The sequence below is a fragment of the Physella acuta genome, unplaced genomic scaffold (assembly GCF_028476545.2).
Source record: "Physella acuta isolate Inbredline_101_S28 unplaced genomic scaffold, ASM2847654v3 ptg000593l, whole genome shotgun sequence".
Classification (NCBI taxonomy): Eukaryota; Metazoa; Mollusca; class Gastropoda; family Physidae; genus Physella; species Physella acuta.
The window spans coordinates 72,666-100,373 of NW_026732112.1; the positions used below are offsets into that span (position 1 = coordinate 72,666).

At 36.7% G+C, this 27,708-nt stretch overlaps 1 protein-coding gene across 4 annotated transcripts in view; it reads left to right on the forward strand.

The window, feature by feature from the left end:
- Positions 1-27,708, forward strand: part of LOC131947448 (serine/threonine-protein kinase MARK2-like) — a 102,995-nt gene that overhangs the window by 53,933 nt on the left and 21,354 nt on the right. For 3 of the 4 annotated variants that reach the window (XM_059308661.1, XM_059308663.1, XM_059308662.1), the window contains 4 exons: positions 7,711-8,222; positions 10,974-11,102; positions 23,902-24,071; positions 25,368-25,490. In XM_059308661.1, coding sequence (XP_059164644.1) covers positions 8,163-8,222; positions 10,974-11,102; positions 23,902-24,071; positions 25,368-25,490 — 482 coding nt within the window. In that variant the 5' untranslated portion in view covers positions 7,711-8,162. Of the gene's footprint in view, positions 1-6,999; positions 7,040-7,710; positions 8,223-10,973; positions 11,103-23,901; positions 24,072-25,367; positions 25,491-27,708 lie in introns of those variants that run through there. The other variant, XM_059308664.1, reaches the window with a different exon arrangement.

Sequence of the window (27,708 nt, forward strand, 5' to 3'; positions counted from 1 at the left end):
TTTTATTAAAACATGACCCTCTCCCGTTAATATTGAGTCTTTATTAGTTTAAAACACACCTAACTTCAAACAGCAAATCTACCCCCATTTTTCCAATGTTGACATTAATGACCTTAACTCCGGCCTTGTCTACCTACCTGTCCTAACAACTGCATCATCGCCAACGTTTGTCTACTGAAATAGATACCCACACCACAATTATTTGCAATACCTGAAACTGAAATCCAAATTTAGAACAAAAATTTACGCTAATCAAACATCACGAGCGTAATCTAATTTTCGCGACCTTAATCTAAAAGGTGTTAATCCTCACACCTGTATAAAACTGCTCGTCATCCCAGGTATGTTGACGTCATCAGGTCACGGTGACACTGACTTTTTGTGTAACGAAAATGTGGAGGGTAAAAATGAGTACATGTTATTCTCATTATTTTTTCCCGTTCATAACTAAGATACACGAGACAGATGAAGTAGAGTTCATTTGTTTCAATGCCCTCGGTATATGAAGGGATTGTGTAGTCAGCGCTATACCTAGCAATCAAGGTTTCCCTAACGTGAGTCAGGTACCCGTGAGCGCTGGGTGAACTCGGGGCGACCAACAGACTCGATCCCGAGATTCGAACTCGAGTCTTTCGGGGTAGAAGTCATAAACTCTACCCCCCCCCCCCCCCCCCCCGACCCCACCGTCTTTTGATTATTTATCTTAATTATTTTGTTACAACAAATGTCAGTATCACGTGACAGTTTCATCCAACAATAATTTTGAAGAATCCATCCTTGTTGGTACACTTCCTACCTCGCAACACAGCTAAAAACAGGTCACCTTCATCTGTTTGTTTGAGACTAACTGATACAGGCAACTATTAGAAGACAATGCTATTTATACACAGCAGGCGCAATTGTAAACATGTTGAGATTGTTCGCTAATTACGCTCAACTCAGCGCTAAACGGTACCTGGCATAAATATTTAAAAAATACTTTACATATGTGCCCAGAATTCGCATAACATGGCTTAGCACGACTGTATGTAAGATTTTGTGTTACATTCATCCAAGTATAACTGCTCTGTCACTGCTTAAAATAGCACACAAAATTAAAACGCTGCTTTAAGGCAACACATATAAACATGTAGGCCTGTCCTTGGTATAAACTAGTATGTCGTTGATATCTTTACCTAGTTTCGGATATTTTATAAAAATAAAGTCAACACATCTTATGTATTTAGTCATATTTATTTGTATTATTATTGTTCTTCTTTGATTTTAATTTTAGTGTTGGAAGGGATCCCCTCCAACACAATTAAGTATACGTGTCAACTGGTTATGCGCCATTGAGGCCATAGACTCCGATTTCAGCCAAGAAGAAACAAGTTTTCTCTCCTAGAAGAGTGGCTTTCCCCAGCTAACGAGCCTCATCTGCCCGAGGGTTCGAACTCGTAACTTTTCGGTTCAGCAACCATGAGCTTTTCCGATTCGTCCAAGCCGACCTCTTACATGTTAGAGATTATTATATTTTAAAAATTTGCTTGATAAAAGCCAGCATTATTTCAGACTTTTTTCTCCGGGCGGGTGGGGGGGGGGGGGGGCACTTGAAGAGATGCCTGGAAGAAACTCTGATACAAGCTGATTTATTTTTTAAAAAAGTAGTTTAAAATTTGACGACCTCGTCTTAATAAACTTTTTTTTTGGAAATATGAGAAAATGTCATCAAAAAAGTGCGAATAAGAATAATATTTTCATGAGATGGTCGTTAGACTTCGACGAATGACTATTTCTGGTCTGATTAACTGCAAGGTGCATACAACAGAAACAGGTGAACTCTACTTGACTTGCCCCCTATAGATCGTCAGGTTGGAAATAGAACCTTACTTTATTAACTATAACTTACAATTAGTTGTTAGTAATTTAATGTTTTATTTCACTCTCGGTAAATAGTAATTTGTGTATCTAGAAGAAGGTGATGGGGGGGGGGGGGTAGTGACCTGATCGATTTGACACCATTCCCCCCCCCCTCCCCCCCCCCCCCCCCCCCGCCCTATTTTATTTGTGTTCCCTGTCATTAACACCCAGCGGCCTGTGCGAGGGCACACAAACCACGTCACTTCCTGTTGTGTGTGTCCCCCCCCCACCGAGGTCCCAGATCCCCGGCAGTCGACATCGTCTTACCCCGACCCCCCTCAGCGTACCTCTCGCGGGGACGTCTCGTTTGTCCGAGAGTTAGCGAGGTCCCGCGATGTTGACTTATGGGTAAACTTAGACACGTGAACGTGGACTGACCCACTTACAGTATTGGTTCATGGGGCAATGATAGCACCTTGCCAAGTGGAGAAATTTCCCTTCGACCAAAAAATGGTCTTGTTGAAAATATGGGCCATCGTGTAGATATGTATACATCGTGTGTGTGTGTATACATATATATATATATATATATATATATATATATATATATATATATATATATATATATATATATATATATATATATATATATATATATATATATATATATATATATATATATATATGCCCTACGAGAAGAGCGTTTATTCCGGACCTTTTTCTCCGGGGTGCAATTTAAATTTGTGTAGGGGGGGGGGGGGGGTGGAAAGAAGAAACTCTGTATGTCTGTATGACAATACTAATTATATAAGAAAAAGACAACTTTTTTTTATAGCAAAAACGAAGACAAAGTGCCTATCCTGACGACTGACTGACAAACTACCTAGCGGCTAATGTAATAGATATCGAATGTACAGGGAAATAAGCAGTGTGTCAAAAAGTCTAAACAACGAGCAAAATAAACTATCAATTCTCATTCTATTTTTACAATAGTGCAAAGATTTATTTTACAACCGTAAAAAATAGGTGCATTGTGGTTTTCTAAAATTCTACACGTGTATTCTGCTAGCTAGCATTTTGCCAATAGAAGTAGGGCCTACATACGTACATTGTTTTCATAGTATGTGTAGATACCATATATACAGGGGCGGAACTACAGTGCCGCCAGACCCCGCAATGCGGGGGGGCCCAGGCCGTTTAGGGGCCCATGGCCGACCATAATCAATTTTTTAATAGTTAAAAAAAATAATTTTCTAGTAACAAAAAGATCTAATACAGTAGTTATGTTCTACAATAATAACACACGCTGTTTCGTAAAGGAAAAAAATATGTAGGCTACATGACTTGTAGTGTGAAAGATAGGCAACCGTTCAAACCACTTCCATGACTTATTTCCCTTTTTAAATAGTCAAATATGTGTGCTCTTAAGAAACTTTTAATAGATTTGCACTAAACAAATTAAAAAGCAATCACTTCTCCTATTATTTAAAAAATAAATAATAAAGAATAACATAGTATAAAAAGGAAATGTATTACAATCTAATAATATAAATGCTAAAAAAACATAAAAATAAACATAAGGCGAGAAACCATTACACATACAAAGCTTTCATGCTTCATATTCTTTTGACCGACTTGTCAACCACTTCCTCGGCTCAATAAAACCGTAGAACTGGATGGTGACCCACTTACCAGCCATATTAAGGAAGCATTATGCCAGACATTAAAACAGAGAATTTCAAAACAGACCAATAGCACTCACACAATTGATGTGTTGTTTTAACATGTTTTAATAAAATCAAAAACTAAGAATGTTTAATATTTTAAAATTGCGATCATGCCCGTATTGAGTATTCTATGTTCGTATTTCGTATATAGGGTCATATATATATATATATATATATATATATATATATATATATATATATATATATATATATATATATATATATATATATATATATATATATATGGGGCCCAAAAAATTTTTTTTGCGGGGTGGCCCTTTTTTTCTAGTTCCGCCACTGCATATATATATAATTATATATATATATATATATATATATATATATATATATATATATATATATATATATATATATATATATATATATATATATATATATATATATATATATATATATATATATACATGCACGTTAAGTATTTAAAACTGAAAGCATCTTAGTATTATTGAGCTAAAAATAAACCACAAAACCAGGTTCTATTTCTATGCTAATATTGACCCGGTCACCTATTGTCTGGGTCACCGTAACCCGGCAGGTTTTTGTGGCTTTTGTGTTTTAGCAACTTCAAAGACAGCGTTAACAAGACAAATCACAACCGGATGTTCGTGTTTGCCTGCTAAAAATAGATCGATGATGCCCTCCCCTCCGCCGTAGGCCTTTTTTTTTTATTAAGGACACGAACTTAACGGTTTTATTTGTTGCTACTTCAGTCCGTCTTTAAAAAACTTAGTTGTGTGTTAGTTGGTATAGTACAATTCGATTTAAAACAAATATACACTTAACATATGATTTAACACAGTTTATAACAAATTAAAAGTGAGTAAATAAATAGTTTGGTTTATTTTAGTTGATTAAAACATTAAAACTTTTATGTTAAAGCGTTAAAATGTGTTATATTAAAGCGTTAAAGTGTTTTTCTAAAGCGTTAAAGTGTGTTATTTTAAAGCGTTAAAGTGTGTTATGTTAACCATTTAAAATGTGTTGTATTAAAGTGCTTAAATGTTTGTTAAAAGGTTAAAGCATTAAAGTATTAAAAATGAAATACGACCCAAACAAATACAAGCCTAAATTCAAAGTTTTTTCTTCGTACTCGTTGGATGATTACTATTTTATAATCGGATATTATTCCTCACAACGATACTTCTACACTAAGTCTAGTCCTAATCCTTACCAAAATATTAGCCTAACTTAAGTTCAGATTAGCAATATACGCCACACCTATACGGTAATTATGAAGTTGCAATGAATCGATATCTTCACTTCTTGTTCTGAATAATTTAAAAAAAATAATTGTTGATGAAAACTTGAACAAATATCGTGTCATGAAAAAACGCTGAGTAAAACAAATATCGAAAACATAATCAACGTCATACAGTATCGATCCTTTATGTCATATTCGGTAGTCGAGTACACACATTGATTAGAGCGGAAGTGGTGTTAAAATCCTGATACAGCCTCTCGTCTTGCGCGACGTGTTTGCCGGGAGTTGTTTCCCTTAAGTCAACGTCCACGGATGACTGCGTGCGGTGGCTACAATACGTGAATTGTTCTGAAACAGTGGAACAAAAGGCATTTGTGGGGCAAATTTGTATTTAGTGGGTAGGGAGGAGTGGTGTGAAGGGGGGGGGGGGTGAAGGTTGCTGACGATGGTTAATTTTGTACTTACTGGTGAGAATAGTTTGTTGGATGGGAGGAGGGGGATTTAGGGGAGGGGGTGCTGACGATTGTTAATTTTGTGTTTAGAGGTGGGAATATGTTGTAGAAATTGGAAGGGAAGAAGGGGACGAGAGGGGGTGGGGAGGAAGGGGTTGCTGACGATGGTTAAGTTTGTGTTTATCGGAGGGAATGTGTTGTACTAAGTTGTGAAGGGGAATGGGGGGGGGGGGGTGATGACGATTGTTAAATCTGTATTTAGGGGTGGGAATATGTTGTAGTAAGTTGAATGGGATTAGGAATTAGGGGGGGGGGGTGCTGATGATTGTTTATATTGTTCAATTAAAGGGGTGGATGTGGTAGTGTGGGTATGGTGGTGGGGGTTGTATACTAGCACATCACATGACTGACATTTGTTTTAGTGTTTTGTTATTGGTCTATTCTCCTTCAATGAGACGCTTCCTATCAGGTCCCTGATGAAATCGATCATACCCAACTTTACTCTTAACTAAACCATAAACGTTACCCTTATACAATTGAGTCATTGACGCCAGCTTTCTCGTCCAGTGAAAATTAAATTAACTGACGCCAGGGTTAAGAGTCCAACGCTTCCAACGTTTAATTTTCAAAGTAATTAAAAAAGAAATTAAATATTCCGCAAGAATTACGTTCACCCCCTCCCCCAGAATGTATTTCTATTATGAATTTACTCAGCCCTAACTAGTACCTGCCTTGCATTTGAGAATGTTGTTTTATAGACCGAATCCTTTCATAAACTTTCTCTACAGAAACAGTTAAACTCTACTTCACCCGTCGATATGGATTGAATATAAAGTATATACTTATACTTGTAAATACTTATTTATTAAAGTGATGTATAAAAACCTGTGTTTGTGCTGCATGTGAGAAAATATACTTGGGACGTAGCTACAATGTGTGCGTGTTTCGTAGTCAGGTAAACAGCGGGTCTTGTTGTTATATATAAGTTATATATAAGTTGTTATATTAAGTTAAAGGAACAGATGAACTCTACTTTACCTATTTTAAAACCAGGGGGGGGGGGGAAGGGAGAGGTGCATGAAAGAAACATTTATCAAAATTTTGTCATTTCTTGCCATTTTGTCAATATATTCAAACAACCAACATTTAAAAAAAAAAAAAATTGCTAATAATCACAAAAACAAACAAATGAGTGCTGCGGTTCGAGAATCGCAAATATATATGTACATACGATTGTAGTAATTCAGTGAGGTTGAAATCAATCGCTAATTAACAGAGAATTTGTTATCGACCAAATCCAATCCATAATCGATATAATAAGCTGAGCTATTTGATTACACGTTGGTACAGGACGGATCTATTTTCATCCCATCATTGTAGTGGCTGTCAAGATGGCGGTATCCGACCCCCCCCCCCCCCCCCCCCCACCATTTCTACTCCATCCCTAAACACCATGACGCCCAAAGAACGAGGAGTGAGCGGGGCGGGGAGTTTCCGTGTAGCTTGACGGGCTATGGACACGCCGAATATCGGCTGCGCGGACCACAGCGGAAAAGACTTTTTTTTTTTTTCATTTTTTTTTTACCGCGGCGTGTTTTGTTTCCAAGATTACTAGCAACAGGGGCCCGTGAATGCATTGTTCGACGGGGAGTTAAACGTAAGAGCCGGGCACTTGATTGTGGAAGGATGTAACTTAGGACTGTTGTAAGAAAAGGTTGTTGCGGGACATAGGGATGGATTTCTTTTCGTTGGAAGATAACAGACTTATATAACTGGGATGATTTTTTTGTAATTGTAAAGTATGTTTTAATTTCTACTTTGATGTTCGTAACATTATTTAAAATCAATTTGCCTTTAAACTTTTAATAATTTTTCTTCATTCTGGAAATTTTCTACCGAGAGAATACATAAATTAATGAAATATCTTTACATATATCTACATATCTCTCTCTTTTCTCTCTCTCTCTCTCTATATATATACACACACACACACACATATATATATATATATATATATATATATATATATATATATATATATATATATATATATATATATATATATATATATATATATATAATAGGTAGGTTATTTTCTGCAGATACATTAAATCAGTTATTAAGTATTTGTCCATATAATGCACTATGCAACATATTTACATTAACGAAGTTTGATTTAACTTTATCGATTATGTTCTATCTGTTCAAAACGCCTTTTGCTTAAAAATCATAAATGTCTAAAGCTATCAAATTATTAAAACGTTTCATCTAACATTTTTTCAGTGTGCTTTCGGTTGCTTTAAATTTACTAATTCACGTCATTGAACCAATTCAGCTGCTGTCATGTGTCTTAATTTTATGAAGGCATTTCATTGATCTTTTTAGTTTCTGTTGAATAACATCACTTTATTAAGACATGTCATATCTTCTGTCAAACGCCATCAACATTTTTTCTTCTTTTGTTTCCCAGGTGATCAAGGCTACAGTCACGTGATCACACACCGTTTGACGTCATCAAGTCGACTGTCTGTTCCCGAGCTGACCTATCCTCATCGAATCTGCCGATCGATTCTTTAAATATTGGTTTCAATCACGAACACAGTGGTGAGCAGTGAATAACTAATTCGCCATCAGAAATCTAGGGGAACTGTGTGTACTGAGAACTCAATTTGTCAGCAATTATCAGAAATCTGATTATAATCTGTGATTATAAAAGCTAGGAGGTTATAGACATAATCTGTCTATCGTTAGAACAACGCGAAGTCCACTTTTGTTCTAGAACTTAAGAACATCTAGTGTATTTTCTCATAACTTGACAATTTTTCTATTTCAACACGGGGAGTGTTGGTTGAATTGTGGTGATAAATTTGTTGTTACCTCGGCTGAATGGTGTGTTGAGACAGACGGGAGTCACGTGGTATCATGAAGTCTACCGACGGGAAGACGAGCCAGGTCAATCACCTACCGGAGGCTGTCACATTGGTGAGTTGTTTTTTTTTTGTCTAATGAGGCTAATTACATATAAACAATAATTAGTGACATTTTGTCTAATGAGGAAGCTAATTACATATAAACACTAATTAGTGACATTTTTTCTAATGATAAAAGCTAATTACATATAAACACTAATTAGTGACATTTTATCTATGATCGGGCTAATTACATATAAACACTAATTAGTGATATTTTGTCTAATGATGAGACTAATTACATATAAACACTAATTAGTGATATTTTGTCTAATGATAAAGCTAATTACATATAAACACTAATTAGTGATATTTTGTCTAATGGTGAGGCTAATTACATACATACACTAATTAGCGTTCTTTTGTCTAATGATGAGACTAACTACATACCGTAGCTAATTAGCGTTCTTTTGTCTAATGATGAGACTAATTACATATATACACTAATTATCGTTGTTTTGTCTAATGATGAGACTAATTACATATAAACACTAATTAGTGTTCTTTTGTCTAATGATGAGGCTAATTACATATATACACTAATTAGCGTTCTTCTGTCTAATGATGAGGCTAAATATATTTCCAAGCTAATTAGCGTTCTTTTGTGTAATAAATGGACTTATCACATATCAACGCTAAATAACTGTTTAAGCCTTATATTGAAAATAATATCATTCTGAAACAAAACTATTTTTTTTGTACCTTTTATTGAAACAAATTACATTATTATTATAGAAAACTACAATAATTTTTTTTTATGCCACTAAAAAAAAACTAATAACATATCAATAAATAGGAACATTTTTGGCGTACTGATAAAACAAATGAAATATAGCTAAAAGGTTCATTTTCACGTTAAGTCCAGAGATTTATAAAAATTATGCCTGGTTTCTTTATGACTATGTTAGATTTATAGATTTATAAAAGTTATTTCTAGGTTTTTTTTTTAAACTTCCAACAACGATCAAAGAATTATAAAAATTATACCTGGCTTTTTTTATAACTTTATGCTCGATTTGTAAATTTATAATATTTATATCTGGAGATTTTATAAATTTTTGCAACGCTCAGAAACTTTTTAAAGTTACACCTGATGTGTAAATAGCTTTTTGTTAGATTTAGAAATTACAAAAAGTATAGACCTAAACAGTTTCTTCACAACTTTTAGTTAAGTTTAGAGATTCATGAAAGATATAGACTCTACCTGGTTTCTGAATAACATTTTTTTGGTAGATTCAGCGATGTATATATACACACACACACACACACACACACACACGTTATAATTCTGCTCTAGTCATGTAGCCACTGATATATTAATGTGAATTTTTACGTGTTTAATATGAACTATCAAGTTAAACTTTAAATATTTTTAACATCGAATGATAATGAAGAAATATTTTGGCATTCTACTTTGATGAAGTCAATATCAATTAATTAGCGTTCACAGTTAATCACAAAATGAGAGGTATTGACGGCTGTGGTCAATATTGACCTTTTGAACTCTGACCCTAATGGAGCTGCCGTGGTTGGTCAATGTACGGGTCAATGACCTTGGTGTAGGATAAACAAAATACACTACAATACATCTATAATTTTTTTCATTTTAGATACAACAGTTGGTTTCGAAACATCGTTAAATTATGTGTCAAAACTGATTAAGATTCAGTCGTTAAAATACTTTACTGTAGACTCGTTCTTGTTCGCTGTGTGCCATTTATCATCGTCTTTTCGCGCTTAAAACTCATGAGGCAGATGAAGTAGAGTTCATATCTTTCATTGACCTCGGTATACAATCGGTGAAATAGTATGGTCATCACTATGTCCAGCCGTCTTTATTTCCGTAACGTGAGTCGGGTACCCATCATAGCTGGGTTGACTCAAGGACGTCCTATAGACTCAAACCCAGGATCTTGACTGAGATTACTTGTAAAATAAACTATTAATGCACTCCTTGTCCATAACCAGCCGCAGACGATTCCTTGACTTTTTTTGTTTAATTCATTCTTCTTCCCCGAGTTTCACTGCAATACTCCACTAGAAGCATACATCAAAGCTAATGAAGACTTTATTAAACAGTCACAAAACCACTTTTCTGTGGTTTCATCTGCGCTAGTATTTAATTTATGACTTTACATGCATTACTCACACAGCTATGCTGTTAACATTAGCCCCTTTCCTGCTATTACAGATAAAATGTTAACATTTTTCATCATATGCTATTACATATAAAATATTCACATTAGATATAGATCTACCAAGTTAACATTTGTTCCTGCCCTGTTTTTACAGATAAATATTAACGTTTTCCAGACATGCTGTAACATATGAAAAATTAACATTCGTTAATTGTGAAATGTTAACATTCATCCCTTCTCTTTATAAGTAAAATCTTAACATACGCCGTTATCTTGCTATAACCGGTAATATGTTAAAAAATTTCCAGACATATTAATACATAGAAAAGTTAATATTCGTCCCTTTCTTGCTGTGACCGGTAACTGCTATAAAATGTTAACATTCATCCTCTTTGCTACTACACGTAAAATGTTAACATTTATCCTTACTCTGCTATTACACGTGAACTGTTAACATTTATCCCTACCCTGCCATAATAACTAAACTGCAAAATTTTCCCTGCCTTACTACTACACATAACATGTTAGTATTCATCCTCCTTGCTACTACTCATAAAATGTTAACATTCTTCCTCCTTGCTACTACATGTAAAATGTTAACATGTATCCCTACCTGGGTTTTACAGGTAAAAAAAGAAACGATCAAGTCCTTCGCTCACACCAAGCGTGTCGGCAACTACTTGCTCGGTCGTACCCTCGGGGTGGGGAGCTTCGCCAAGGTCAAGGAAGGTCTTCATCTCACCACAGGTGAAAAGGTCAGTACTTCCGGTGACGTCTGTAACACCTAATTCCAGGTTTTTGGTGAAACGTTTCCTGGTTTAATGGTCAACATGTCCGGGGTTCAGTTGTTGATTAAAGTTTTAGAAACATTGAGTGTCCTTGAGCTAAATCAGTTTTAAATGGTGCCCAGCATAACTTTGGAGAGTGGAGAGGGGTTGAACTAAGCCCCATGTACCACGCAATACATTCCTTTTTGGTAACGTGGCTTTGAATATAAGCACTCTTATATTCATTCACCTGATCATTATCATTATCCCTATGATTATCCCCATGATAATCCCTATGATCCTGAGGATTATCATTCTCAGTATAACACTTTAACTGCTCGAGTTGGTAAAAGCCACTTCGGTTGTGCCAGATCAGTTGTGTGGCTGAGAGGGGAAATAATCCAGGTCTAACTCTAATAAACAATGCCTTTTGTTGTTGGGGGGAGGGGGGGGGAAGGTAGTTTAACATCATGGAGTGCAGATACGTAGACCTATTGGCGTCTTATATTAATATAATAGTTGTCTTGAATGCTAATATTGTCGAGGAATAACAGTAAAAATAATAAAAAAATAATTTTTAAAAAAATCTATAAAATAATAATAATAATACAAAATAATAATAATACAACTAATAGTAATAATAATTCCTGTTATAAAAATAATCACAATAGTAAAAGTAATGATAATAATAAAATCAATGACTAAATTTGAAATTTCCGGTGAGGGGCGGATACTGGTAAGGTAAAAGTATATACTTTATATATAGATTATATTTTGTTTTCCTATGTCGGACTAGGGCGTTGGACATGCTATTTTTTTAAAAGACATAAATAACTTTATCCTAATAAAACATGTAGAGTTAGCTTTAAAGAATAGTTCAGGCACTAAGGCGATTAATAAGTTTTGTATGTGTCCCTTCACACATTTAGCATACACCTGAACGGATGCAATTGGATTTCTCTCACACATCAGAAGCTAAACAAAATCTCTATGCAATCCAGCGCACAAAAAAGGAAGAATTTTTCGGTTACTTTTTTTTTTCTTTTTCTTCTTCAGAACTGCGTAATATAAACAAGGTAATTAAAAAGTCTAGTGACAATTTTAGCGCAATTTCCTTATGTTATCTAAAAATAGCTCTGTCGTAGCGTAAATCAAGAGCAGGGTTAGTAAAACCATTGGTTAGTTATTAAAACGTTTTTTATTAATTTTTTTCAGTATTTTACATGTTTTATTTACAATAGAGTTACATGACTAAAAACCATTGCGCGCCTACTGAACGTGATGGCGCAGCCATGGAACGCGATGGCGCAGCTATTGAACGTGATGACGCGTGTGGTGTGGTTGGAAAAAATGCCTACTAATTCGGTCCAAATTTTAATTAATTCAAAAAAAAATTTGTGACCGAACGAAAGGATATTTTTGAAAACTTTCTTCGGCAATATTGTTCTAAATTATGGCAGGAATCGATTGGTACATGTTTGAAGTCGCTAAGTTGTCAGGCTGCCGAGATATGGGCCAAAAACTGAATTTTTTCGAGTTTTTTTGGCTTTTCCGGGAAATACATGAAAGAAACCCGGATTTTTTATGGCCTATGCTCATTCTCGTAACTTGCTTAACATAAATGCTTTTGGAACTAGTCATCGATATTGCTTCGTTGAGGAGGAGATACGACTTAAAGCCCGGACACACATTCATCCATACATTCATCTATCCATTCATTCATCCATCCATTCCCAGAAATGACGAGTTAATAAACGCAATTCTCCAGAATGGAAATTGCGCTAAAAACAGTTAAAATATAGTTATATTTATATAAGTGGCGTAGCGAGGTCGGGTGTCACCCGGTGCGGCACTTAATGGTGTCACCCCCCAGAGGCGTAGCGATAAATTTTCGATTTGCACCCCCCCCCCCCCTCAAACTTTCGATTTGCACCCCCTCTATATATTTTGCTATTTTTTGCCTTGGTGTCACCCCCTAAATGGTGTCACCCGGTGCGGTCCGCACCCCCGCCTCCCCCTCGCTACGCCTCTGATTTATATCAATCATTAGGGAGCAATACACATTTTTCTGTCTTTAATTTGTCTTTTTTAAAGTTCGTTCCTATTTTATATGGTTTCTTAAAAGTTGAATTGACAAAGTTTTTTTTTTGTCAAATGACCGAAAATAGAACTGTATTGGACATTTCTTTTAAAAAAGGAGTTCTAGGTTACAGTAAGGGAAGTATAAGAGAATATAACTCGACAATATCAGTACCAACCTTATCCGTAACCTAAACACTAAGTCTTAAAATAGCTTGAACAATAATACTAAACTTGATGTAACAATCAGAGGCGTAGCGGGGGGGGGGGGGGGGAGGGGGCGGGTGGTGCGGACCGCACCGGGTGACACCATTTAAGGGGGTGACACCAAGGCAAAAAATAGCAAAATATATAGAGAAAAACTTGAGGGCGGTGCAAATCGAAAGTTTGAGGGGGAGAGGTGCAAATCGAAAACTTGAGGGGGGGGGGTGCATATCGAAAGTTTGAGGGGGGTGCACATTTTGAAAGTTTGTACCGGGAAGGGTCGCTACGCCTCTGGGGGGTGACACCATTAAGTGCCGCATTGGATGACACCCGACCTCGCTACGCCACTGGTAACAATACTTCCAACAAGCTAAGAACCGTCTGATTAGAAAAGTCCATTGAGGGAAACTGTAGGATACCCCAGTTACTCTATCTGACCAGACATCATTATGACAGTTAAAGTAGAGTACACCAGTTTCTTAGACCAGAGGCGTAGCGAGGGGGGCGAGGGGGGGGGACATATGTCCCCGGGTGCCGAACTTAGGGGGCGCCAAAATGGGTTGTAAAAACAAATTGAAAGTTTGAGGGTTGGGTGTAAATCGAAAGTTTGAGGGGGGGGGGGGGGGTGCAAATCGAAAGTTAGTCCCCGGGCGCCGGGAAGGGTCGCTACGCCTCTGTCTTAGACCTCGGTATACACAAGCCAACCCCCCCTCCTTTTAACTTTCTCTAACTAATATCAAGTACCCATCTGAGTGGGGTGGCCTTAGAGTCTCTTCACGTGTAATTTGAATTAAAAAATCGCGTCGCGAAAGGGGATGTAATATTCCGCAAATTAGTTCTAGAGAAGGCAACTCTACTCTAATAAATCTACCAGTTATCTGCGTTTATATTTACAGCAAAGATTGAGATCAGAGGATTTAAAAAAAAACGTGGTGATGATTAGCACTGAGCCCTTGTTACCACTATTTAGATCATTTAGAGTTATTTAAAAAAAACATTGATATTTTCAAATAAATAATCGTGCGCTAGCACTTAGAAATCCGATCCTAGAATCCCCTGCAAACCTTACTCTACCCCACTCCCCTCATCAATAAAGTTGAGTTCTAAACAATCCTGATCAGTTTTTGTCAAAAGGAATTAAACACACACCTCGCGCTGAGAGTTTAATTAAAACCAGCGTGAAAGGAGAAGTTGATTACAGCCTTTGAAACCAGATACACAATTGTGGGTTGTTTTTTTTTTTTTTTTTTTTTTTTTTTTTTTTTTTTTTTTGTAATTACAATACGTTCTTAATTAATTCAATCGTCGATTTTTATCCCCACATCACAAACACAGCATGAGATATTTATTTTTGTTTTTGATTTAAAAAAATATGTCTGTATTATTTTAAGCTAGGTGCGGTAAGAAATAAAGTAACTTTGGAGTTATGGTCCTTTACCAATACACTGACGTTACATAGGGGTGCGAGGGGTGCGTCCTATAGGTGACACCTCCAGGGGGAGACACACATAGATAAACTGGATAGGGTTGATAAAAAATGGGTCGTAGTTAACTAGATAACCGCGTAAGGGGAAGAAAGTGGGGCAGGGTGACACCAAAATAAAATGTGGAAATGTTTAAAATAGAACGCTTGGTCGGGCTCTCGTCTTTGTCGTTTGAGTGGCGATCCCCCCTTTATAAGTTTGGTTAGTTTAGCCTGTGGAGTTTCTTTCAGAAATTTCTTCGCCATTCCCCCCCCCCCCCCCCTCACCCCCAACAAAATATAATTTATATAGAAAATATATTCTGTTACCCTGTCGACCCCCCCCCCCCCCCGGGACAATGTAGTCTCCCCCCCCCCCTCCACGAAAATTTTAAGTGCTCGTTAATCCGTTTAACGTTAATCATGCATAAAGCTTAAAACATTAAGTAACCCCATCACACGGAGCAAAGGTCTATTGATACCACAACCTCTAACCCGAGTCGCATTGTGCTGTTGTATAAAAGCTCTTGACGCCTTGGTTTATTTTTACCACAGCAGTGAACGTTCATAATCTCCCCATTTGTAACACTGGGATCAACTTCAGTCATAGGTGCATGTTGTTCTAGTTTCAATGCTTTCTTGTACACCAAGCGTAGACAACTTCATTTACGGACAATAATTGTGGGACAGGGTCGTTATGATACAATCCCATAAAATAATGACAGATTATCATAAAATAATAATAATAACGAGCCGACCCGCGGCGTATCATACGCCGCTATTTAGTTGTTTTATTTTCTACTTTTCAGTAATTCATAATTCATTTGTGAATTCGACAGTACCAGTGCTGCCACTGAAAATGTTTGCTTTAAAACACTAACCCGCCCCCCCCCCCCCCCTTTCCCCTAACCCCGACCCTACACCCCCCTCCCCCCCCCCTGAAAGCAGCCTCCTCTTAGTTACCTACTGTAAGTTTAAAATCGTTTTAAACTAAATTATCTGCCCCTAATAGCCGTCACTAAACCCGGCTGTACGATTTGTAAACATTTAACGTGACCACAACTCACCAGACCATGTGAGGGGGGTGGTGGTGGTAGTGATAGTGATAGTGATAGAGAGAAAGAGAGGGGACTGCAAGGAGGCGCTTGCAGCTTGTTTTCTAACGTCTCCCAGAAGAGAATTATATATATAAAAGAAGATATAGTGATATTGTGATTATAAAACGTGAAATGTTTGTTATATAATTACAATAAAGTAACTACAGGCTTATCAAAAAAGGACATAGTGACAATGTCAGTATAAGACGACAATAATATAAGACAGGGTCGTTATATAAAGACAATAATATAGTGAAAGGGTAATTATAAAAGGACAAAAACCAGAGCGACAGGGCCATCTTACACGTATCTTTCGACACCCACGCAAGTCGAGAAAATATTTATCAATTTTGTGTTTTCAGCTTTTTTAAACCCACCTGACACTTTAGTCTAAATTCTCCTTTGTGCACTAACAAAATACTCGACAACATTTGTTGAAAGTTACGACCCTTGTTTTTTTTTAAATTATTCCCAGGAGAATATCCGTTTAGTACTCCAGCATTTCTAGTTACTGATAGAAATCTACAGTTATATTCTGAAAACTTGAGGAGGTGGGGGTGGGGTGGTGAGGTTGACAATAAAAAGTAAATATATAACAAAATATGTTTTATTTGATTAATAAATTTTGTAAATATAACCCTGACGTATCTTTTATCGAATGTACCAAATAAAATTGCGAGGAAGCATATTATATTATCAGCCTGTGTTTTTATACCAATTTTAAATTTTTTAACTTTAAACTATTTTAAATGTACTTATAATGGGTTAAATTAAGTAAAAAAAACTCTGTACATTAACATTTAACTATCGTAATTTAACTAAACTCAAGAAACAACCCACATCCTAACATACAGTTTCACCGATTTTGACGTATTAAATGTAAACAGAACGGCGGATTCTTTTCAATTAGGTAACTACGGTGATCAGAGACATAAAATATGTATGCAACAAACGTTTACACCTCATCAAGTTCGAGAAACACGTTTCTTATGCTTTCCTCCGATTCTTTAATAATAAGATAATTATTCTAATCTAAAAAAAAAAAGCTATTTTTGTTATGTTTGTTCGTAAAATAAACAATACACACAATACGTTGTATTTCGCGACCACCCCCCCCCCCCTTTCCCCTTTCCCAAGATATTGTTACAAAAAAAATCCATTTAGCTATGTGTTTGTTTGATGTTATTTTAGGACAACCCCTTTCAAACACAACCCTTTTATGTTTAACAGCACACTAATCTATTGTGTAGTCTAAACAATACAACGCTATGTGTTAATAGAAAGAAAAAATAACCACTACCCACTACAGTCATTTGTGTACTAAATGTGTATTCAACCACAACACAAACCCACACACCATCCCACAACACAAACCCACCCCCACCATCCCTCAACACAAACCCACCCACACCATCCCACAACACAAACCCACCCCCACCATCCCACAACACAAACCCACACACCATCCCACAACACAAACCCACCCACACCATCCCACAACACAAACCCACACACCATCCCACAACACAAACCCACCCACACCATCCCACAACACAAACCCACCCACACCATCCCACAACACAAACCCACCCACACCATCCCACAACACAAACCCACCCACACCATCCCACAACACAAACCCACCCACACCATCCCACAACACAAACCCACCCACACCATCCCACAACACAAACCCACCCACACCATCCCACAACACAAACCCACACACCATCCCACAACACAAACCCACCCACACCATCCCACAACACAAACCCACCCACACCATCCCACAACACAAACCCACCCACACCATCCCACAACACAAACCCACCCACACCATCCCACAACACAAACCCACCCACACCATCCCACAACACAAACCCACCCACACCATCCCACAACAAAAACCCACCCACACCATCCCACAACACAAACCCACCCACACCATCCCACAACACAAACCCACCCACACCATCCCACAACACGAATAAACAAAATGAGAACAGTAGCAAGTAGAACAGGCAGATAGAAATCTTTATCAAACACAGGCCGCGCAGCTAAAAAACCCGCACACAAAACAAATGGATTGGAGATTTTTGTGTTGATAATAATCATGTTGATAATAATCATCATAGATATGTGGGCGGCTCATGGTCTTGTGTCAACTACAGGGCGGGGAGGGGGGGGGATTTCTTACATGATCTCTAGTAAATTCGTGTAACACTGTAGCAAAAGAATTAAAAATAAACAACGAAATTTTGAATTTTTTTTTCGCCTTCTGCCAATATTTGAAAGTCTCGAGTTCGGATCCAATTCAGTCAGTATGTGATCCCTGAGTCTACCCAGCTGTGATGGGTACCTAACTCACGTTAAGGAGAGTAAAGACTGGTTATGGTGCTGATTACACTATCCCATTGTATGCTGAGGTCATTGAAATAGATGAACTCTACGTCCTCTGCCCCATGTTTCTTGAGCACAAACAAGAAAATATTATTTCATTTTTAAAAATGTTTTTGTTTTAAATTTCAAACTCGTTTTAGAGAATATTTATAATGTGTTGCGTGTAGTAATATCCCAGGCAACAAATACCTCAGTATATTTCTTTTTAAAAAATCATGCTTCAACTACTCTTGACATTTCAATGAGATTTTATGCTCTAATGGTTAAAGTATTTTAGTTTACTTTAAAACACTGTAACCAATTCAGAAAATTGGCCTTTCGAAACACTACCGTTTCCTGATAATGGAAAAAAAAAATATTGGAGTAAGCGAAGCATCAGATTTAACGCCGAGGGAAATTTAAAACCGTTAAATTTTTAACGCTCGATTACTTCGGTTTGAGAATATCAGGTTACTTGAAATATTACCGATATGGCAATCGAGGCTATAAGGCTAGAAGTCACTTTACGGCGTTTTAAAATTAAAAGTGGAGTTATTGTTAGATGGAGGTCAATTTTAGATGCCAAATGTCGATGTAAGATGTCATATGATCATTAGATGTCACGTGATGTCATTACTATGTATCATTTGATGTGACAGGGTGTCACTTTTAGATGTCTCTTGATGTCAATGTCACTAAATGTAACACGACGTCATTAGATGCCACGTCGCGTCATCAGATGTCACATGAAGTCAATGTTAGATGGCATTTGATGTCACATGATGTCATTAGAAATCAATTGAAGTGTAAGATCTCACCTGGGATGTCACAATCTGTCATTGTTAGATGTCACACAATGTCATTAAATGTCACATGGCTTAATAGGATGACAATAGCTATCAAACGATCACGATGTGACTGTTACCCCCCCCCCCCCCTCCCCACCGATCACACTTCCTTGCTACCAATTCTCCGCTAGCATTCTACGCTTCACTGAACAGAAAGGCTTTTAAAAAAACTCAATGACTCCTTACTACTACTGCTAACCCGTACGTTTCGAGATCGAATCCGGGTTCAAATCAGTAGACCGTCCCTGATTCCACCTAACTGATGGGTACCAAACTCACGTTAGGGAAAGTAAAGGCGGCTCGGCATAGTGCTGACCACACTATCTCTTCATATGCCCAGGTCACAGAAACAAGTGAACTCTACTTCACTTGCCCTATAGACCTTCAGGTTTGAAAAGGGAACTTTACCTTTACCCACTGCTCTATCAACCAGGAGTTTTAATTCTACCTAAAGTATCGCACAGACACTACAAGGGTATACACCCGGTGATTTGGTCCTTGAATAGACTACCGTAATTGAAATGAAGCAACTGTTATCGGATTTTTTTACCATTCGTCTGACACTGTAGTTAAATTCAATACTGTTATAACTTCTAAACTTTACAGAGTTCAAGCCCCCCCCCCCTCTTCCCGCCCCCCTCCACTCCCAATCACGACGAACTTCAAAATTAATCTTGGTTATAATGCTAACTAGCCAACCCACTTAAAAATAATACCCAGTTTTATGGAAAATTATCCGTTTTTTTTAAAATTACAAGCTTCGTTACATTTCTTCTTCCCCTTCCCACCTCTCCCCCACCCCTTCCTGATTTTCACACGCCGACAAATCGTTCTCGTACTTTAAAAATAATAGATTAACGATATAAATGTAAGATTACCTGAAGAGTATTTCCTTTCAGAGGGCTAAGGGCGGGTTTAGCGAGGTGGAGGTGGCGGGGTGGTCTAAGCATTTATCGACTAGAATTCACCAGAATTTATAAATCTCAAGCTCGAGACTTAAAAGCTGTAACACGATGCCACTTGTCTTTGTGATACATTTGCTGGAATCGCCCCTGGGGTGGGGATTTGTGTACTATGGAGAGGTAATAGAGCGTTGCTTGAAAAAAAATGGTAGTCCTTTAATGGATGAAATAAGCAAACGCCACACAGTAGTCGCAGTCTATAGACACAGTGCTTAATAACTGCAACTCATTAGGTTATGGTTAGCAAGAAAGATGTTATTAAAGTTAGCTAGAGACGAATATTTTTTACGACTAAGAAACATTTGAATAAGCCTAGAGACAAATATTTCTACGACAAAACACATTTGAAGTGGTCTAGAGAAAAATATTTCTACGACATTAAAACACATTTGAATTTGCCTAGAGACAAATATTTGTACGACATTAACACATTTAAATTAGTCTATAGACAAATATTTCTACAACCAAACACATTTAAAAACACCCTAGAGTCAAATACTTCTACAACAAAACACGTTTGAATTAGCCTAGAGACAAATATTTGTACGACATTAACACATTTAAATTAGTCTAAAGACAAATATTTGTACGACATTAACACATTTAAATTAGTCTAGAGACAAATATTTCTAGAACCAAACACATTTAAAAACACCCTAGAGTGAAATATTTCTACAACAAAACACGTTTGAATTAGCCAAGAGTCAAATATTTCTACGACTAAAAACATCTAAAATAGCCTAGAGAGAAATAATTTAACCGCCATTTGAGAGTTTTTTGAAACAAATTAACCTCCAATCGACCGTTTATTGAAAACTATTTTAACGTCGTATGACCGTTTTTTGAAAGCACTCAACTGCCTAATGAACCTTTTTGACACAACTTAACCACCATTTGACAGTTTTTTGAGACAATTTGAATGTCATATCACCATTTTCTTGAAACCATTGAACCGTGCAGTCCAAACTATGCATCAAACAATTGGACTTGACCAGCCCTAACCGACGTATCAAAATCACTCAAGTGGAAATCTCCCCTCTAATACCGTCTCGCTTCACTGATTTTTATCACAGTCTCGACCATTTGATCGATTTCTGATCGATTTGTAATTATCAATTTTTTTTTTGCACTTTCATTAACTGTACGACACGGCGAGATCATTACATTAATTTTTATCCGGTTGTTTATCGGTCACCTAGTGCACTTGTAAACCCATTTTTTTTTTCTTTTACAACGTGCGCAATACGGCTGCGCATTGTGGCTGCGCATCGCAGCTGCGCATCGTACGGCCGAACTAATCAACACTTCCGTCTATAAGTAGATGTCACTGGTATCTGTAGCAGGGTGGGAGTGGAAGAGTGTGTGTGTGTGTGGGGGGGGGGAAGAAGAGGGTTAATGGGATAATGTGTTTCGTATATTATCCAATATAACAGAAAACTACTCAGTGTAACTTACAAGCGAAACGAAAATACAACATACAATTTCAAATGGATGTCAATACGCGAGTTCTTTTGTCCATGTCGTCATGACTTAACTACATTACATCACCTAGATTTGATTGATAGTATACTGCTACTGTGAAACACTGGAACCCCCCACCCTCCCTCACTCCCCCCCCCCCCCCAACTACCCACGCACACACCAGTTAGCTTTCCTTGTAAGATGACTTGATCCAAGGAGCAGAAGAATATTTCCCGCGCCCCATATAACATTATGTACATAGAATTCCTGAGGTGGTTCAGTGTAATAATACGAAAAATACTGAGCTTGTGAGTTGAATCACATTTTGTGTAACCCAAAGGGAGTAACAAATGGTTGGTCATTATGTTATGTTGTCTATCGAAGTGAACTGAATGAAACAATGTTGTGGAACACATACTTGCTTTTAAAGACAGTGAAACAAGCGATTTTCTCTAGAAAAAACTGATCGCATAAATCAAATTTACCTATGTGTGTGTTATAATTTTTAGTGCTATCCCTTATGATAGACATGGAATGGCATGGTCGGGAGTAGAGCGCACGACAGCTAACTCGAAAGTCTCGAGTTCGGATCCCGGGCTGGAACCAATAGGTCTTCACTGAGTATCCCCAGCCCTAATGGGTACCTGACTTATGTTCAAGAAAGATAAGACGGCTCGGATTAACGCTGACTTCATTATCCCTTTACATGCATAGGTCACAGAAACAGGTGAACTCTACTTCATCATGGACTATTATGAAGAATATACTATAGTTACTATTGTCAACTGTTTTGAAATCTATAACACAAATTTACCAAACCTTCTTTACTTTACACTGCCCGACAACAACATTGCACCTCAGAGATTTTTTAAATGTAATACAAATATTTTTGTTGATTATTTAAAAAAAAAATACAATTGACTATATTTTGAAGTTATTGATTTCTATGTCGTCCTTGATACAAATCAGGCAAAAGAAATCGATAGATTGATATTTGATCTCGTTAGAGTGCAACATAAAACTGTTGACTGTTTCTCAAGTGTTTTGTTAACACTCCCTTAAGCCGCAAACTTTAAAACTGGCAAAAAAATTACTTATGCTAAAAAAGGGAGTCTAGTCTTAAAGTAAAATAAGAGAGACTAGCACTAAAAAAACCCACTGCTCCAAATATAGCACACGTCAACAATCCAAAAATATATTTAGTATACCTTTGGTTTAAGAATTTTATTGATACATTTTAAAAGAAAAATTATGGTCAAGTTAAGTTTATAGCCAGGTTTCTGGTTAAGGCTGGCAAACATAACTCATTGGGCACGATCAGTGTTACTTCCAGACTTTTTTCTCCGGGGGGGGGGGGGGGGGGGGAGGGGCACTTGCTTGAAATTTCGGGGAGGGGGAATAAATTTCCGGGGGGGTGGTTATTGTTAAAAGTATATATTTCCTATATAAATCCCATTTCGAAGAGATGCCTGGTGTTGGGGTTATTTAATTTGACGGTGGTCTTGTTGACACTTCTTATTTTAAGAGAGAAATTTCAGTGATTTATTTTGTTATTAACCATTTTGATTGTGTTAATTCACTACAAGACAATAAACTGAAGATAGGCTATTGATTGTTATTAGGGAGCTGTTAAAAAATGTAGGTGGGCGGGGATTCAGATAATAATTACGATAGAGACAAAGGGGGAAACTTGAGTTTATACACGCGTTACTTACGTATTTTTAAAAGAAAACTGAGAAATAATTTTTATTACAGTTATAAATATCGGATTTTTTGGGGTGATTTTCTTTAGTGTGTGTTTGGGGTGGGGGTGGGTATGTTTTTTGCTACATTAGGTAGGGCGGCTTTCTATAAAGATATGGTAGGGCAGTGGGGAGGTAAGGGGTGCTAATGAAAACTTGATTAGAAACCTTGATGTCATTTATGAACGAGCCCTATACTTCCTGGTTGTTTTTTTAGAATAAAATTATATTCCGTGTTTATCTGTTGATACTAATGACTTTTGGTAATGTAGTCTTGTGTATTCAATGTATACATAATTTCTATTTAATGCTGGCACAGGCCCATATGTCGAAACATAATCTTTTCTTGGACTAGTTATGTACGTGAGTGTATACTTTAGTGTGTAATGTTGTTTTGACTGGTATTTCCTGTTGAAAAAAACTAACTTTAATGTACCCATAGGAATTTGATGTTATCAGATCCTGTGTATGTTTTTAAATGTATATTTCGCCCATAGCTTTTAATTGTTTTTTATATATTATAAAAAAGAGTTTTTTTTTCCTTCTATTACAGGTAGCCATCAAAGTTATCGACAAAAAGAGAGCCAAGACCGATAACTATGTTCGGAAAAACTTGCGCCGTGAAGGGAAGCTACTCCAGCTTATTCGTCACCCTAATGTTGTGTCCCTGTACGAGGTGATGGAGACAGACAACTCTTACTATTTGGTGACAGAGTTATGCCGGTTAGTACAACGTTAACGATAGTGTACGTTTGAATTTTGCTACCATCGTTTTATAGTGTTATTTACACAGGCTTATTGTTTATATTTTGGAGAATGGAAAAATGCGCATAAGAAATTTTTGTTTTTCTTAAATCGAGCATTATTGTAGACTTTTACAAATAACTACCTCATGCACATTGTAGCTTAATAAACATTTTCCAACGAAATTTACAAAATTAAAGGGTTTTAGTATAATAACTGCGTATTTGAGCATTTTTCTGATAGGGCAGTTTTGCTTCGCGCAATTTTCCGTTTGTGCATTTTCCTGGGAATGTACATTTTACAATATTGACTAATTTTAATTACTTGTACTGATTGTATTTTGAGTTCTGTTTGTAAAAGGGGTTAAGTGCATATGTTAGTAAATGCCAAATGCATCTAGAATTTAAAGAAGTGTTGTTTAACTAAAGAGATTAATTAATTAAACATATTATAAATATGCAAAACGTGTGACCAATAATTAATATCCAACTGTAGGCCAAGAAACATTTCATAGTATGGTTAAAGTATGTAATGCTGAAGTTCAATTATTATCATTCACGTAGGAATTGTTGTAAAATACTTAAATCCTTGTCGAAAACAAAATGCTGGTTAATAATCATTTATTCACTGTGCCCTAATAAAACTGGTTTTTATTTAAATAGTGCTTCAGTTTACGTAGATTTATATTTCTTAAACATTTGTATCAACACACATAAACAATGCATGTCAATTCTGCAGTCAAAATTATTCACAAGAAAAAGTGTTAATCACATAATTCATTACAGATAAATAAAAGGCTAATTTGTTAGATGTGTAGTATCTTTTGGAGACTGTGTTAAGGTTTACTTTTTTTTATAACCAGAGTTACCATTTTTTAAAATGCGGGTTAGATTTAGATAATTTGTCCAAGAATTTGGTTTATCTTTAAAATTAATGTCTCGAGTTTGTCACTTATCAAGATTTATACTTTACCAAACCGTTTATTTTTTTTCTGGTAAAATTACCCGTTACTCTATATGTACTTGTCTTACAGTTTAATTAAATTGTAGTAATACTAATGTGTTGGTCTATAAATACTATGTTGTAGTTCTCTACTCGTGTCTATGTTGCTCTTCACACTGTTTAAAAAAAAAAAAACTTTTATTGCAGAATAAGTCACGTGTCAAATCTAATTTTACATATGCATGACGTCACTACCTCGTAAAATTAACTTTATATACATGGTTTGTAATTCAACTTCCGCATTATGATCCAAATCTGGTTTCTTAATTTCAGGGGCGGCGATTTGATGGAGTATATCACGGCCAAGAAACGACTGCCAGAGTCGGAAGTGTCCAAGTTCATCCGTCAGATTGTCTCAGCTGTGGATTATCTGCATCGGCTGGGGATTATCCACAGGTAAAATTTCTTGTGTGTGCTTGGGGGGGGGGGGGCGTTTGGGATTATCCACAAGTAGGATTGTGGGCGCTGGGGATTATCCACTGATAGAGTTTTAGGGGCGTTGGGCATAATCAAAGGGTTAGGACTGTGTATGTGTGTGTGTGTTGTGTGTGTGTGTGTGTAGAGGAGGGGTCACTGGGGATCTTCCAGATGTAGGATTGTGGGGTGTTTGGGATTATCCACAGGTAGGATTTTAGTGGCGCTGGGATTATCCTCGTATAGAGCTGGGGGAACATTGGTCATTATCAACAGTCAGGATTGTATGTGTATGTGCGTGTGTGTGTGTGGGTGGAGGGCTCGCTGGGGATTATCCACAGTAAGGATTTCGTGTGAATGTGTGTGTGGGTGGAGGGGTCGCTGGGGATTATCCACAGTAAGGATTTCGTGTGAATGTGTGTGTGGGGGGGGGGGGGGGCGCTGGGGATTATCCACAGGTAGGACTATAAGGTGCTTGGGTTCTTCCACCACTAGGATTGTGTGGGCGCTGGTATTATACACAGAAAAAATTGTGGGAGAGGGGGTTTTATACAGGTGGAATTGTGGGGGTTTATAGCCGGGGATTATCCATGGGTAAGGTAGAGGGTGGCGGGGTTTGTGTGCTAATATGGTTGCTGTTCTCTACTTGTTTAACCTACCGACACATACCTTCAATACAAATCATCTATCGAGATTGTTTAAACAGTAAATAGCATCAAATGGTAAAATAATGGAAACATATTGGAATTTATTTAGAAAATATATAGCCCCCCCCCCTCCGAAAACGTCAAGTGCCCCCACCCCCCCACGGTCCTAGTTGCAGGTAAAGCAGAGTTTACCTAGTTTAATTACCTCAGCATTTGAAGCGATAATGTGGTCAGCACTATATATATATATATATATATATATATATATATATATATATATATATATGTGTGTATATATATATATATATATATATATATATATATATATATATATATATATATATATATATATATATATATATATATATATATATATATATATATATATATATATATATATATATATAGTGTGTGAAGGTGAAATCGACAGCCTTCATCCATTATTGATCAACGTTTCCATTTAACATTCAGTTAAGCTTGAATCGAGAGGGTAAAGGTGTTCCTTACGTCATACGATGCTATAAATATCTTACGTAGCACTAACCCACTAGTCGATCGGTACCAATCAAATATTTACTTCCGGAGACATAAAAAAGTATCAAGTTTCCTCTCGGCTCAGACAAAAACCAACGGAACAAATAAAATCAACGTACTATTATACTGGCAGTAAAAATAATCTTTAAAACAATCCGACGTGTTTAAATTTCTATAAAAAATAGTTCTAAAATTGTTTCAAGAACGTAGGATCAATAGTTTAAGTGGGTTAATGGGGCCTGTCAATACATTTTTATTGATAAATCATTTGGTAATTTTATCCATTTTCAGACCTGAAATCTTATCACCAATCAACAAACAAAAAACCATTAGGAAATCTCAATGTGAAATAGAACTTTTTTTTTTTACATGATAGAAAATAAACATTGAAAAAAAAGCGTTTTTATAAGTATAAGTGTATTTGTAAAAACCGAGAGTGAGCTCCCCCTACACTTTCTCGTATATTCTTATACAACAGTAACTGAAGTGGTGACACTTTTAGTACAGTAGTAACAAAATGGCTGGATGTTCGAGAATACTCATCGAGGTGAAAAGTTCTTAGACTATGCTTTGCGAGAACATGAATTAAAATCATCTAATTCTGAAGGTCTTTGAGGAATTGGAAATAAAGTACCCGGTTCCTTTTCAGTAAAATCTCTCAAACGTTAACAGAAACCATAAGATCGTTTAGCTAAATATAAATTTAACTCAATTCATGTAACTGAAACTGTACTCAAGTTATTGGTATACAGTTTTAAGTACCAGTTCCGTATATCGGAGGTCACTCGAAAATTTGGAGTGATCTAAGTATAGAATTTTTAACTTCAGTATGAGATTTCGTCTACCTATCTGTTGTCTTGTTCCCACGGAAATAATGAATAGTACTCTCGACATTGGCTTTTGAGAAACCGGAAGTGGAATAAGTACAAGTTCCTTTTACCGAAAAGTTCTTAAATGTAGAAGTATAACTACAAATTTGATCCGTCAACTTAAAGGAAACGGTACCCAAGTAATCATGT